The sequence below is a fragment of the Cygnus atratus genome, chromosome 10, assembly GCF_013377495.2.
Source record: "Cygnus atratus isolate AKBS03 ecotype Queensland, Australia chromosome 10, CAtr_DNAZoo_HiC_assembly, whole genome shotgun sequence".
Classification (NCBI taxonomy): Eukaryota; Metazoa; Chordata; class Aves; order Anseriformes; family Anatidae; genus Cygnus; species Cygnus atratus.
The window spans coordinates 9,282,565-9,297,182 of NC_066371.1; the positions used below are offsets into that span (position 1 = coordinate 9,282,565).

The 14,618-nt window shown below is 34.6% G+C and overlaps 1 protein-coding gene across 5 annotated transcripts in view; it reads left to right on the top strand.

Annotated features, from left to right (window-relative positions):
• Window positions 1-14,618, top strand: part of CFAP20DC (CFAP20 domain containing) — a 69,374-nt gene that overhangs the window by 24,407 nt on the left and 30,349 nt on the right. For all 5 annotated transcript variants that reach the window (XM_035546661.2, XM_050712723.1, XM_050712722.1 and 2 more), the window contains 5 exons: window positions 980-1,116; window positions 2,420-2,633; window positions 3,193-3,339; window positions 6,974-7,305; window positions 9,001-9,414. In XM_035546661.2, the coding sequence (XP_035402554.1) occupies window positions 980-1,116; window positions 2,420-2,633; window positions 3,193-3,339; window positions 6,974-7,305; window positions 9,001-9,414 (1,244 nt within the window). The remainder of the gene's footprint in view (window positions 1-979; window positions 1,117-2,419; window positions 2,634-3,192; window positions 3,340-6,973; window positions 7,306-9,000; window positions 9,415-14,618) is intronic.

Sequence of the window (14,618 nt, forward strand, 5' to 3'; positions counted from 1 at the left end):
TTTCTATCCACTTCTCAAAAGTGATAGCAATTTAACACTCAAGTTATAGCAAGAAAAAAAAACTGCATACATTATAAATTTTAATTATAAATTAATGTGAAGGTACCGTTATTTTTTATTAGCTCTGAAAAGGAGAATTCACTGACAATCATGAAGAATCAAGAAGAAAAGGAAAAAAAATTATTACATGCAGTTCTGGCACCCTGGTGATAAAATTACCTTAATACATAACTATTTTACTGTCCATACCTTTTAAATTTTACTCAAAACATTCGCCTGCATTTCATGATTACTTTTTGTTTGTGTGGCAGACCATTTGGCATTTTCTGTTTGAAAATAATTACAGAAGTATATTTAGAAGTATATCTAGATTTTAAACAGTAAAAAATGCCATGAAAGTGCTAGAACATGTTAACAGGACTAGTGCACTTTTGCAATATTAGGGTTCAGCCCTGGCAATGCAATAGATTCATTAATTTCAAAAAGAAAACTGCATGGAAATATTTCTTGTGTCCTATGTGAGCTGTGTGTGATATATTGAAAGTACTACCTCAGTTCTATTTCTTATTTATTATTTTTTGTTTTGTTATTTATTAATTAGAGCTGTTTTTTCTTCCTGTCACAAGTTAGATTTTCATTGAAGTTCTGCAGAAATCATGCCAAAAAAAAAAAAAATTTATAAATAGCCCCTTTTTAAATAAATCTTTAAAGCAAGGAGATTAGAAATATGTCTATATAATAGACCAACATTTTCTTGCCTGTATATTGATACACTTTTATAAAATGTGTGTTTGCTTTGAGTAAAAAGATAGTGAACTTTGACTACATATTTCTAGGGATTGTGCTATAAAGGAACATAATTTTTGTGTATGTGTAGTGTTCATAATTCTTTCATTTCAGTCGATTTTTAAAGGTATTAATATTTATTCTTTGTAAGTACCATAATATATTTTTGAAACTACTATTTTTCTTTACTTAGGATGCTTGATTAATAGGGGAAAAGGCAATATACGCAGCAATAAAACTCAAGACATATCACATATTGCATTTGGATCAAAGATCCTTGGACCACCTCCATCTTCAAACAGAAGAGTCAGTACAAGGGTATCTGGAGAGGTAAGAAGGCTTAAATTATGATGAAACCACTGCCTTTTCTACAAAGAAAGAGATTGGCAAACAAACGGGAGAGTCATACTAAAAGTTTATTTCAGAACTGATAGGAAGCTGCATCTAGAGTACTGTGTTCAGTTGTGGGCCTTGAATACAAGAGAGGCACTCTAAAATCCAGTGGAGGGCAAATAAAATGCTTGAGTGGCTACAGCATGTGGCATGGGAAGAGAAGCTGAAGGAGCTGGGTTTGTGCAGCCTGCAGAAGAGCAAGCTAAGGGAGAGTCTAGTTTCTCTAGTTGTTCTCAACCATCTACTGCAAGGTTATGGAGAAGACAGGGCCAGATACTTCTAAGACTTCTATAGTGAAAGGGCAGCCGGCCCAAATTGCAACAGAGGAGCTTTGACTGCAAATACGGAAAAATAAAATTTGTTAAGTACTAGGACAGGATACTAGGAAGTCTGGGGAATTTCAAAACTTTCAAAGCTAGCAACACAACTGGAGCACAACCTGATCTAATTTCATCATTAGCACTCTTTTGAGTGGTAGCCTACGGAGGCCTCTTACTACTGAAATTATCCTGTGTTTTCCCATCATTATTATTTTTCTGTTTGTTTGGTGGTTTGGTTGGTTTTCGGTTGATTTTTTTTTTTTTTGGTTCTAGACTGCTAACATTTGTGCATGTGTATGTATAAATATTTTTTTCTTCTAATATAAGCTATGATGCAGAACAGAAACCTTATCTTGGTATGCTAGATGATGGTCAGCTATACAGTAGCCTATGTGATACAAACAATGCCGGGGGAAACATAACTGGTCTCACTCTGCTAACAAGCAATATTCAGGTGTTGGGAATCTGGTGAGGAGTAACATTCCCAATTTAACATGGTCAAGAGGAGATCCAGCCAAATAAAGAAGTAGACTATTCTATAGGAATTCAACTGAAATCTAAGATGGAAAGCAAGATTCCTTTCTCCAAAGAAGAAAGGGCTTCTTCTGAGGTCTAGAATAGCCATAAGTCTCACTGTCTTTTTATCCAGATAGTAAAGTTTGATTTTTTTTTCCTTACTTTGCTTTGCTTTGTTTTCCTTTCATTCAGTGGAAACAAAAAATCTGCCTGTTTGTTGACTGTAAAGATTGAAGATACCACACAAAACTGTACCTACCATAAAGTTTCCTTAAAAGATGATTTAAAAAAAAATGGGGAACATTTATTCCAAAATAAACTTAGTTCAAAATCTGTGTTTAGCTCGGAGTAGTTTGAAAGAGTTATATCTTTATCTTTCATTAAGAAACATATTATCTTTCAAGGTAACAAGGACTGTGGGTTGCAAAAGTAATAGATCATGCCGACTTCAAAGTTCAGGAAAAGGAACTGAATCCCGACTTCAAAGTTCAGGAAAAAGAACTGAATCCCTACAAGACATTGAGAGATTGGAGCTGTCATTCTCACCATGCAATGATTCTTTAGATCAAGGAGGCAAAAGAAATACTCACCGAACAGCTGAAGATGTACATCAAAATGGTAAGAGCGTAAAGTGAAGCATATATAAAGAGTTCACAAACTGCCAAAATTCTTTCATGATTCTGACTTAGAATGTAAAATGTAATTCTCAGTTTTTCTCATCCTTTATCTACCTTGTTAATTACTGAAGACATTTATGTTAAATAATGGCTTGTTCTCCTGCATGAGCATGAAAAAAATGCTCATTCTCTCTGTAGGTATTTTAAGTATTTGAGCCAGGGACCACCACCTGCTTGCAGTAGCTACGGAGTATAAACATATTCCTCTTACCCTCATGATATGTATATATTTTGTTTTGATTACTTTGCAGGTTTTGCAGGACTTTTTTTTTTTTATATAATTTCTATAGTATGTCTTCCTTCTGTACATAGTCAGTGTTAAATTTTGACTTTCTTATATCTGTCATTATTCCTGCTGCCCCACAAGATTCCCATGCTTTCTGGAAGACATTTGTATACCAGAACAATTCTCTGTATGCTGTTCTTCCATGCCTCTTGTAAGAAAAACATACAATATGAGTGTTCACAGGTATTTAATAAGTGTCTGGATTACATTTCAGACTCTGCGATTCAGACTCAGAAAATGTCTGAGAATGGAAGAGCAGATTTTCAGCTCCCCTCACCACAAGATCTATCACCAGACAAGAACAATCATGGAAGATTATGTATAAAAAATGCAGCCCAAAACACATGGGAGATAACCAGTGGTATGGTGCTAATTTTATGTTATTTTACATCTCAGTTCTGTGTGGGGTAGGGGACTATTTGTTATAAATTTCAAAGGACTCAGAAGCAGTTCACATAAAATATAAATGTATGTGCTGCAGGGATTATGGAAATCAAACACCCTGCAACAGAATTGCTTTTGAGCATTGATAAAGATTTGTAGGATTAAGCAAAGTACCAGAGCAGTGAATGAATAAAAAAGAAAAAACTCCATGCTCTCATGAGTAAAGGGAAAGAACTAAAAATAATTTATACTTTAAATCACTATTAAATTTAACACTAAAGATTCCAAACATCGAATGTATGAGAAGAGGTAAGTATTCAGGGTATCTATTATGATATCCATGTAATATCAGGGTTTGTTTTGTTTTGTTTTTGAAGTTCAGTGGTGAATTTTCTGTATTTTTTTCTTATTAATTATTTCTGGATTAATATGTTTTGAAGAACTTCCCATAGGCAACCTGTTCATCAAGGAAAGTCTCCTATGCTCTGTTATGAACTTCCTCCAAAGATGGCAGCGGAAAAAAATTGATCTCAAAGAATGATAAGCATACTTTGTGGAAAAGTTCAGAGGGAAGGGGGGGAAATTCAAAATAAGAAACATCAAACAAAAAATGAGGAACATAGTAATTTTAAATAAAATTACACCATGCAACATATGCATAAAATACACTGACGTTACCAGATGAGAGAACTCCTACTCCTTCTTACCAACCATTTAACATTTGAATTCACATTTTAAGTACCTTTCTAATAAAAGCAAAGAAAAAGTATTTTCTGTGATGACTTCTCTCATAGCAGCTGTTTATGCACATTGTCAGAATTGTAAGCCATAAACCTCAGGACTGATGTTCTAGTCAGGAAACTCCAAAAACTTGATCTTGTCCCACAGGCGTGGTTCGGTGGCAGTGACTGTGCCAAAAGCATCATCCTGATACTTCTGACAATGTATTAATGTACACACCTATGACAAGTTGTTGGCACAAAACCACTTTCCTAAGCAAGTGCAAAACTTAAATATTTTCTGGCTCCCCTTTTATATTGTAGTTGAAACAAGTTGTATCAACAAGAATCTGTCATACGCTACTCTTTTCTTATAAGCAGGAATTTAGTATTCTTGAGCCCTGTGCAGCCATCGTCATCTTGGGACAGCACAGTAATTGTTGTGCCATTAGCTTGAGCAAATATTAACTTAAGTTTCATGGGTGGAGGGGAGCTTTCATAAGTGATTTTCTTATTACTTTAGAGGTTGTTCACTGCTATTTATAATACCTTCTAGATTTATCACTGAGCTCAAATCAATGTAACTTCTGTAGCAGGTGCACAGCATAGTACCTTTAGAAAGGTAAATTATTTTTAAGCAAGGGAAAAAATAAAATGAGGGAGTATTGTTTATAGTTTGCCAATCTTATTTATGCAATGTTGAAACCTTCATTAAAATGTTAGGCTGCAATTGGAAGCTTTACCATAAGTCTGACTGTGTAGAAGAACTGATGAGATGTTTAGGTGATCATTCTTGCATTTATCTTATTTGCTGCAATATAGTGATTACATAGTGATTTACATATTTTGCTAAGAAGATACTCTAAATTGTTCATTACAATTGACATGGAAATGCTGAGTTAAAAAGAAATTCCAGTATATTTTGTGGCTGTGAGATAATAGGATTTGGTTTGGTCCAAAACACTCCATATCTTTCACTTGTAGACTATTAACAAAATGCTACACTGATTACAGGTTACAGAAGTTGCTGAACTCCATAGCTAGTGTAAAACGTCATTTGAAAGACTTGCAGACTTAATGTTTTCTCTTATGGTTTCAGTTTTATTTGCATATGACCTCTTAGATGTAATTGCAATTACCTGCCTAATGTAAGATGAGTGACACAATCTTGAGTGATCAAAGAGAGGAGAATTCTGCTGTTGTATGCTCCTTTGAAAAACTTGTAGTTATTGATCAAAACAAAAGGTCGTTGGGTTTACAGAAACAAAGGGTAGTTCTTAAAAGCTTTGAATAGTGTCACTCATTTCTTGACATCAAAAAAGGTCCAAAATATTTGTGAAATAAATTGCATTACTTACATGTTCATCTTGCAATTCTTACAGTCTCTTTCAGCCTCTTACAGCTTAAAAATAAATGAGATGTCTGTATATTTACTAAATACACCTTTCTATGTATAATTTGCAATGGTATACTAGGTTACTTTAAACTAGCAGGACTATCTAATATAAAAAGAGATTACATTAAGAGCCTCGAGGCTTCTGACTATAGATTGTCTTCATTTAGAGACTGAAAAATAGTGTCCTCTGGAACAAGTAGGTGCAAGCCGTGAATGTACAAGACGTGTTAAGTCCCTTCTTTCCAGCTAGTTCCTAGTACAAACTGCTGTTTAGGATGTTAACTGTAGTTCAGTAGTTTCACTAGCAACTTTCAGTAAACCAGAAGAACCAGAGCAACAGAGTAAGACAGCTGTTTCTGCTGGCATTCTCATTCTTCTCTTCTGTTTGCCTTCATTTATGGTAGTTCAGAAACTTTTTTTTTCCCAAAGCTGCTTCATGTGCCCGGAGTGGTAAATATTTCTAACAAAACTAAGAAAGAATTGAATGCCATAGTAAATTTACTCCGTTCTGTGACAGCAAGCATTTTATTATTGCACTGCTACTTTATTATTACATTTTTAGTATTTTTTATTGAGGCTTTTTTAATATGGTTGGTGGTAACCTTGTTTTATGGAGCCAGAAAGTTTCCAGATTAGTGAATAATCCACACCACACTACCTTTAATGAAGATAAGGGAGTATTGCATACTTTAGCAATTCTCCTTTTCTCAGATGCTGTTTGAGATTGGTTTTAATCAATCAAATTGACATTTTTTTCTATACTATCATTCCAAACAGTAAAATATAATTTAACAATGAGAATATAAAAATGGTCTTTTCATGTTTATCTGGTGCACTCGATCTTTAAATCCATTTCTGTAGTTTATTGTTTGTTTTAAAATTGGTAGATTAGTACAGCCTGCATTCAGGGAAACTTAGTGAAACAGATATCTTCATACGTTTTTCATGTCATGCTATTTTTCATCAGAACTATAGTTTGAAATTGGGATTTAAACCATAGGTACTAAACATAAAAGAAAGTGTAGAATTTCAGCAATAAAGAAGCAGCAGACTAATATTGTGAACTTTCCACCAAGTATTTGTGATTTTGGGGGGGGGGGGAAATGTCAGCCACAAAAAAAATGCCTATGGAAGATCAATTGCCAGATTTAATACAATTATGTTTTCCTAGAATGTAACTCAGTTGTACAGTTTCAAGTCTTCACAGCTAAGTAGTTTTAGATTTGGAAATTGCAGGTTTGCATGTCACATATCTTAGCCTGCAGCTTTTTTAAGCTATGATCAGGAAACATTTTGATTGACCTTGCCTCTCTTAGAAAGCAGACTGATCTCTTTCACTGCATCCTCATCACTCTTCCAAATGTATGAATTTGATAATCAGAATAGTTGTGTAAAAAAAATTATTTTCTGTACAGCTTCCAGAGGGAAAAAAAATGTGATCAGTATAAAAATACAACTTATATGTTTTACATTACAGTAAAAATTTTACATTTCAGATGAATGGGTGTTTCCAGAAAGTTTCAAGGAGAGTGTTCAGTTGGATAAGAGTGGACAGTTTGTAACTACTCAAGATTCAGCCTGCCATAGTTTAACCTCACCACAGAATGCCTCTGCTGAACATCATAGCAATGAAACAGGTGATCACCATGTGAATCATAAAGAGATTTTCACATTTTCATCAAGACCTCGGTCAGCTCCTCATGGGAAATCTCCAAATAGGTCACCAGAACATTGCATTTTCCCTTTGGATTTGAGGCAAGACAGTAACCAAGTCCATGGGGAAATCCAGGTTGCAGATAACTTTCAAGGAATTGACAGCAGTGAAGAGGTAAGCCACTTTGCACATGTAATTCTTGATAAAGTAGTCTTCATCCTAAAACTCCTAGGATGAGATTCTGTCTTCACTGTAGACAGGGAGGATTAATCATCTTTTCCCTATATACCTACCAGTAGATTTGTCTCTGTCAGGTTGCTGTGTCTGACGGAGTACAGGGGTGAAAATGAAGGTATTCCCTCTGTAACAAGTGGACAAAAGAAACCTAACTCTCTGTCAGCCCCTATGTCAGTAGATACATGTAAGTATGCTTTGAGCATCCTTACAACAGAAAAGATTTAAGGAAAGCCTGCATTGTAGATTTCAGCAAGACATATGTCTGTTATGGTTGAATGAGTGTGCAGTAAATCAGGCTTCACTGTGCCTTTTAGAACTGTAAGCAGGGGCTGTTTTGCTCACCGACATTGTCAAAAGTAAATTAAGAAATTTCATCTGTTTAAAGTCACTTGATGATTGGTATTTCTTCTTTATATCCTATTTGAGCTATGTGAGCATTGCCAGCTTTAATTCTTTTGCAATGTGGAAATCTTTCAGCAATAAGATTAGTAGTGAAAGAAAGGAAATATTTTTTAATATTTTTAATGTTTCACCTTGCAAACTGAAAACCACAAGTATTTGTAAAGTACCTTTAGCATTTACCAATTAGTCACTGAAATAGTTAATTACTGTTATTCAATTGTAAGAGTCAAATAATCAGTAAAGGATAAACCTTGCTTCTTTCTGTGGAATCATTCACTGTCAAGTGGCTTATTTTGTAATTAAATACATGTCCATGCTTTCAGCCCAAATTCCTGTCAGAGACTTTTTGTAGTGAAACTTGCCATGTCAGCATTTGTAGATTCTGCCGAACCCAGAGCAAAACCAAGAACTCTTTCTGGCCACAGGTGTCGTGTGACTGTGGCTGGTGTGCCCACATGTCAGAACGCTATCAAATATGCTGTTTTGACTGTGAAGCCAGAAGTGAGGCCTTCAGTGAAGAAACTTTCTATCCTTATGTAATTCAAAGAGTAAAGGAGTAAGATTAAGTAAGATAACATACTTTTTAAAAGTCTGATAGGTAATTTCACTCTGATACCTCTGTATTAAAGCCCATTGTACAAAGGGACTATATCTCATCTGCTCCTCATAGCGGCCCTCAAGTCATTAGAATTATCTTCTTAAAATTACACCCCAGCAAGAGCAATCAATTTTATGTATCTAGAAATTATTGTCCAACTGCCCATCTGTATGTTCTTTCTAGCTGTATAGTACATCAGCAGAAGTGCTAATTCCTCAGTGAAATCATTCTCACCTTCACTACACATATGCTGTGCTATAGTTAATCAAGCAAACTTTTTTGACGTTTTTGGCACAATTTCATGATTTAATATTTATCAAATTATTCTAGAACCTACATTTATATGGCTACATATATATGGTTACCGGCATTCTAAATCTGGGCTGATGTTTTGAGAAGTGTAATCCTGTCTCCATCTTCTTCCGCTTTGGTTCACTAGTTAAGATGCAAAAATATGTTTATGGGATACTCAGAATAGCAGTTCAGAAGAGCAGACAGTTCTCAGAATCTGCAAATTTAAAATTAAGCAGTAGAAATTAAGGAGCCATTTTGAAAACTTAAGGTCAAATGTTTTATGGAAAACAGTGTTGTGTGATGATGAGAGGAAATCCATCTTTGTTTTCTGAATTTAGGATGACAACAATAAATTTATCCAGGGTACTGAGAACCTAGAGATCAGTGTCAGCAGGCAAGGAACATCTGATTCAGCAATTTTTGAAGAGAACACATTAAAGAGGATGCCATGGAGAAATGAATACTGGAAGAATAAGGAACACAGCAAACAAAACCTCGAGGAAACCATCTTGTCAAAACCACAGAGTTCCACTGTGAGAAAAACAGATTCTGTTATCTCTCAGAGAAGCTTAAAGCCTACCCTTTCTCTTTCTCCAACTGGAAGTAAATCTGAATTCTTTAACATCATTCCAAATGCATCTGAAAAAACTGAAAGACCTGAAGGAGTTTCTGGTCAAATAAAACCATCAATTAGTAAGAAGTCCCTCAAGAAAATATCAAGAGAAAATTCATGTCTGACAACACAGACTTGTGTAAGTAGTTTTTACTTTGAAATTAAGTTGTTGCATTGTATAGAGAAGCTTTATGAGATGTACCCATTTACATGAAGTGAAAAATAGTGTATCTTTCATCTAGATATATTCTGGGTTCATCATAACAGTGTTTACCAAGCTCATTCTGTTGAAAGTTGATTTTGTATTTTTTTTGTTGTACATAAAATGGTACTCCAAATAAAACAGAAATCATAGAGGTTCATAGATAGAAATAGGTGTAACTGAGCAACGAGGATTTTGGAAATATGTGAGTTAGAAATACATGAGTAGTTTTGGTCAGAAAAGCTACAAAGGAAAATTGACAGACTTTCAATTTTTATATTAATGAATGACCATAGAAAGAGCATTACTCTAGATACTTAATAGTCTCTCTGTAACAGTCCTGAGAAAAGATGAATTATGTAATTGAGGGCTAGCAGTGAGGCTGTGTTGTAGGCTAAATTGCCACACTACTAAAGGAATTGTTACATTCACAAAAGTGTTGTTTTATCCCCAGATTTTCATCCTGGATTCTCCTTACAGAAACATACAGTAATTTTAAGAACAAATTTGTCTGAAGCTAATTATGTTCTTACATACTTCCTAATAGTTAATTCTTGTCTTCTCAGCTTATATTAAATGATGTGCTTTGAATTGTGCTTTGAATGAGGAATTGGAGCTTAAGAATCAAGTGTATTCTGTAAATTGCAAATGAACAAATATGTTACCGTTCCATTTTTGGACAGAATTCTTTTAGGCTTAGAATTACTGCAGATCTATATCTTTTAACATGTGACCTCTTTTCTAAATGTGTTATGACTTGATTAGATTTATTCCTGGGCACCTGAGAATGGAACAGGCCAAGTTTGTTCTTCTGACTTCAGAGATCTATTTTTTTTCAGATATCACCTAATACTTTATGAGACTAAAGACTTATACAGCTAACAACTTCTGTCCAGCAGTGGTCAATCATAGATGCCTAGGGAGAAATGTAAGGACAGATGAAGCATCCAGCAATACCTCACCAGCATGCCCTGCAGGCTTCCTGCTAGCCTTCATAGCTTAGCAATTTATTGAGCAAAAGGTGTTGTATTTGTGATAAATAACTGGGGGTGGAATTTTTTTTTCCACGCACTTGTATAGTTTCATTCTATGCCCATGTGGCCTTTGTCTTGGGACAATGAATTCAGAATTTAACTGCTATTTGTGGGGTAAAATAACTATCTCCTTTAATTTGTTTTTAATGCACCATTGCATTCTAGGTGCTTTGTCATTCTTCTGTTTGTTATAAGAAATAATGAATACTCATTTTTTCATTCTTCTCACCTATGCCACTTCCTATTGTATGGCTATATATCATAATCCCCTGCAACTGTCTCTTCTGCAGGTCAAGGAGTTCTATGGTATTTAGTCCCAGGCTTGCTTCTTTATGATTTTTTTGCCTTTTTTTTTTTCCCAAGGATGTTGAATCCAGCTAATGCATGATCATTAATGTAAGTTATTTGGGGGTCATAATATCTTCAGCAACTGCAGACCAAATGGATAGATGCCTCTCTTTTTTGTGGCTCAATGAAACAGTTATGTATGCTTTGGGAAAAAAATAACTACAGTAACATCTTGAAACATGACATTTACCTCGTTAGCATGATGGAAATGGACGTCTTCCATCATTATTGTGTTTTGTGTCCTTGCTGCTTGTCTGATCTCCTTTAGGATATCACAGTCCTCATTCCAGTCAGGGGGATTTGCTGTCATTCTGCTGCTGGAATTTTAGTCCATGTTGATTCTATTACTTGTCGACGCAATTAATTTTAGTTATCAGATTTGATGGCATCCATGAAAGGGGAAGCATGAGTGACTATTTCCATGGGACAAGACTGCTACTGCTGTGACAGGGACATCTTGCAGAATGATTTTAACACCTATTTCTGGCTGCTATAGCTACTGAGGACCGCACAGCAGCTAACTGTGAATATAGAATTTGGGGCATCAGACTAGGACAAAGGTTCTAGAAATCTTTTCCCACAAAAGGGAAGTAAAAAAGGAAAGAAAATAAAAAAATGGAAAAGAAAGGAGGGGAATAGCTGGACAATTCATTTTTTTTTATAACTGCATGATCCTCAGCACCTCTAAATTGGCTATAGTGAAACAAAAAATGTAAAACTTCATAGACGATATGCATGATCCTTTTAGAGTGTGAAGTACAAGGTACTGGCCAATGTGCTGACCTGAAAAGTAAGATGGTTGTAATAGGAGCAGAAAACTGGTAAGGAGATCTATTTTAGATCTTTCTTGCTCATTTCCCTATTAATGCCAAAGAATGTCAAAATAAGAGAAAGTTATGTGTGACCTTGGGTACCTTTGAGACAAATGCCCAGAGAAGGTGTGGATGCCCCATCTCTGGAAGTGTTCAAGGCCAGGTTGGATGGGGCTTTGAGCAACCTGGTCTAGCAGAAGGTTTCCCTGGCCATGGCCGGGGGGTTAGAATTAGATGATCTTTGGGCTCCCTTACAACCCAAACCATTCTATGATTCTATAAAATGAATTGTAACGTTAAAAAAAAAAAATCCTCATGTTTTCTTTCCTGCCAGGCAGATTTTCTTTAGTTTTTAAAGTGTTCAATATGTTTTACAACTTTTCAGTGAGGCTTTGTTTTAAAGCATGAAGGAAGAGAGCTGTCATTTTTCTCTACTCAATAAATAGTTGATTATTAAATTAGACAGCAGAACTATTATTATATTACACTGACTCGTAGCTTTAAATCTGTTGCATGTCATTTGATTCTTGTAAGGGTTTTTTGCAAGAACAAAGCCTATCGTCAATATATAGAATCTGAGGTGTGACAGACTTTGCTTTATTGCTAAAATATATAAGATGGAAGTATCTGGTGGATTTAACTCTCATACTTGATTAGATGAAGTAATATTTTTTCCCATCCAGAAGCCTTTTTTTGGAGTTCTTTCCTACTTCTTTTTATACTAGGTCATCCTCCAGATTTGAAGCCAAATTTGAGTGCTACTGACTGCCCTTCAAGCAACGGTTGTTTATATCATTAGAAAGTGTGTCCAACTAGCACTTACTGAATACTGTCAAACACATACTATTTTTAGTTTTTATTAAAATATTTCCAATACTTTAAAAATTAATATAATAAGCTATTTGAGTATGGTCGTCTTCTGATCACATACCGATATAAGGCTTCTTTTTTTTTTCTTTTTTTTTTTTTTCTTATCTACTGGAGCAGTTTTGGTGGAAGAAGCTAGTATTCTAGGTTCCTACAAGTTTCAGAAAAAGAAGTGCTGACATATAATATTGTTAACTGCAGTGAAGCAGCACTGGAGATTTTTGTTGGCTGTGAGCATGTAATTATTTTATTTCCATTTGAAACGCCATTCATTGTTTTAAGAATTATGTATGATAGGATAGTTTTGTAAGAGTATTAGAGTGAGAGTTTACACAGAAGCAGTCTTCTAATCTGCTTGTGCAGAGGACTGGTAAAGAAAAAAAAATGCTTAACCAGCTCTTACTGTAATCGATTTGCTAACTGCTTAATACACTTTAAGGACCTGGTTGCTTGCAATGTTTTATTCATGTTTTAATAGAGTTCTCTATTATTAAGTTCAAATATTTTTAATTAAGAAAGAAGTACAGCCCTCTGGGTAATATCGCAACCATGTAGATAGCTGGTAATTAAACTTTTCCACACATATAACTGCATTCAAACAATTCTGAATAAATCATTTGAACCTAGAAGAATGCAAATGTCATTATATGTGAAAAAAATCATTTAAACAACAGGTTTTGTCAATCTAGCAAAAGTTTTCAGAGTTTAATAAAAATGCTTTTTTATCATAAGGGGAGAATATGCAACAAGACGAGATAAGCTTTTAATTACTAAATGAAATATTCATTTTAGACAAATTTATAAGTACTGCAAATTTACTTCTTACATCAAAAGTTTCTCCTAAATTACAAAGTGAACTTAATCTTAAATTCAATTTTCAAATTCTGTCTTAGAAAATAAGCTAAGACTATGTAAAAAGTCTGAAGAGGCTTTTTTTGTAGTCATCATCTGAAGCTACAGTATATATAGTCCAAACTATTTCCCTTTTAAAACAAGGAATTTATTGTAAAGGATGTTAAAGATGGAAAACTCATTTCCTTCTCCTTTCTGAATATGGTATTTCTAAAGTAAGACCATTACCAGAAAAGAAAACAGAAAGACAATTTGAAATAAGTCGAAAAGACAATCAAATCTTTTAAGTTCTTTTGTAAAAAATCCCCAAATCTATACATCTTTCTTCATAAATTTTAAAGAAAAGACTCTCAGGTTTGGGAAATGTTTTGCCTTTATTAAAAAGAAGGATGAGAAAAATGTTCTTTCAATTCTTAGTGTTTTTATTCTGCACGGTGGTAGTTCATTCTGTCATTTTAATGACTGCATACCGATAGGTTCCTATATGAGGTAAGAAAGATAAGCAGGAGCTTCTCTTATAGTGATCAAAATAAACGAAATACAGAAGGCTTCTATATAGGAAAATTAACAGGAAATCAACAGCTTCAGTAAGATCAATGAAAATCTTAACAGCTGTAGGTCTGGTAGAATACTAATGTATCAAAGCAAATCAGACTTTCCAGATAAAACATAGCAAGCTTGATGTGTAGAGAACAAAAAACTAATAGTAGCTGAACTATTAACTTACATTTAGTAAGGTCTAGAGAAAATGTCATTTATTACTGTGGGATTAAAAATGGTAGTAATAATCAAATGATTCAGGAATGAAGCTTTGAGCTCAAAAGGCAGAGGTAAGAGGGGTGGCAGCTGTGCTAACCATGGTAGCTCATGCACTGCACAGACAAAATGGCAGACTGTATTTATCTGTGTGAAAAAGTAGTCTCCAAGTGCTTTAGATGGCTCTGTAGAAAAATCTGTAAATGACCTTTACAAAGACATCTAACAAAGAATTTGAGATACATGGTAAAAAATGTAAAATGTTGCAGTAGGCTTTAGAATTAATGGTCTTTTTCACAAAGATTTGCATACTTGCACAACTGTTTCCATTTGAGCACCCTTCAATCATAAATCCTGCTTTACGTGATATATTTACCTGCTGATTGTCATCTTGCAGGCACACTTGCCATCAAATGTTGTTTACTTTGCTATTTCAGTGCTAATTTTCTTTCTGACCATTATCTGCAGTAGT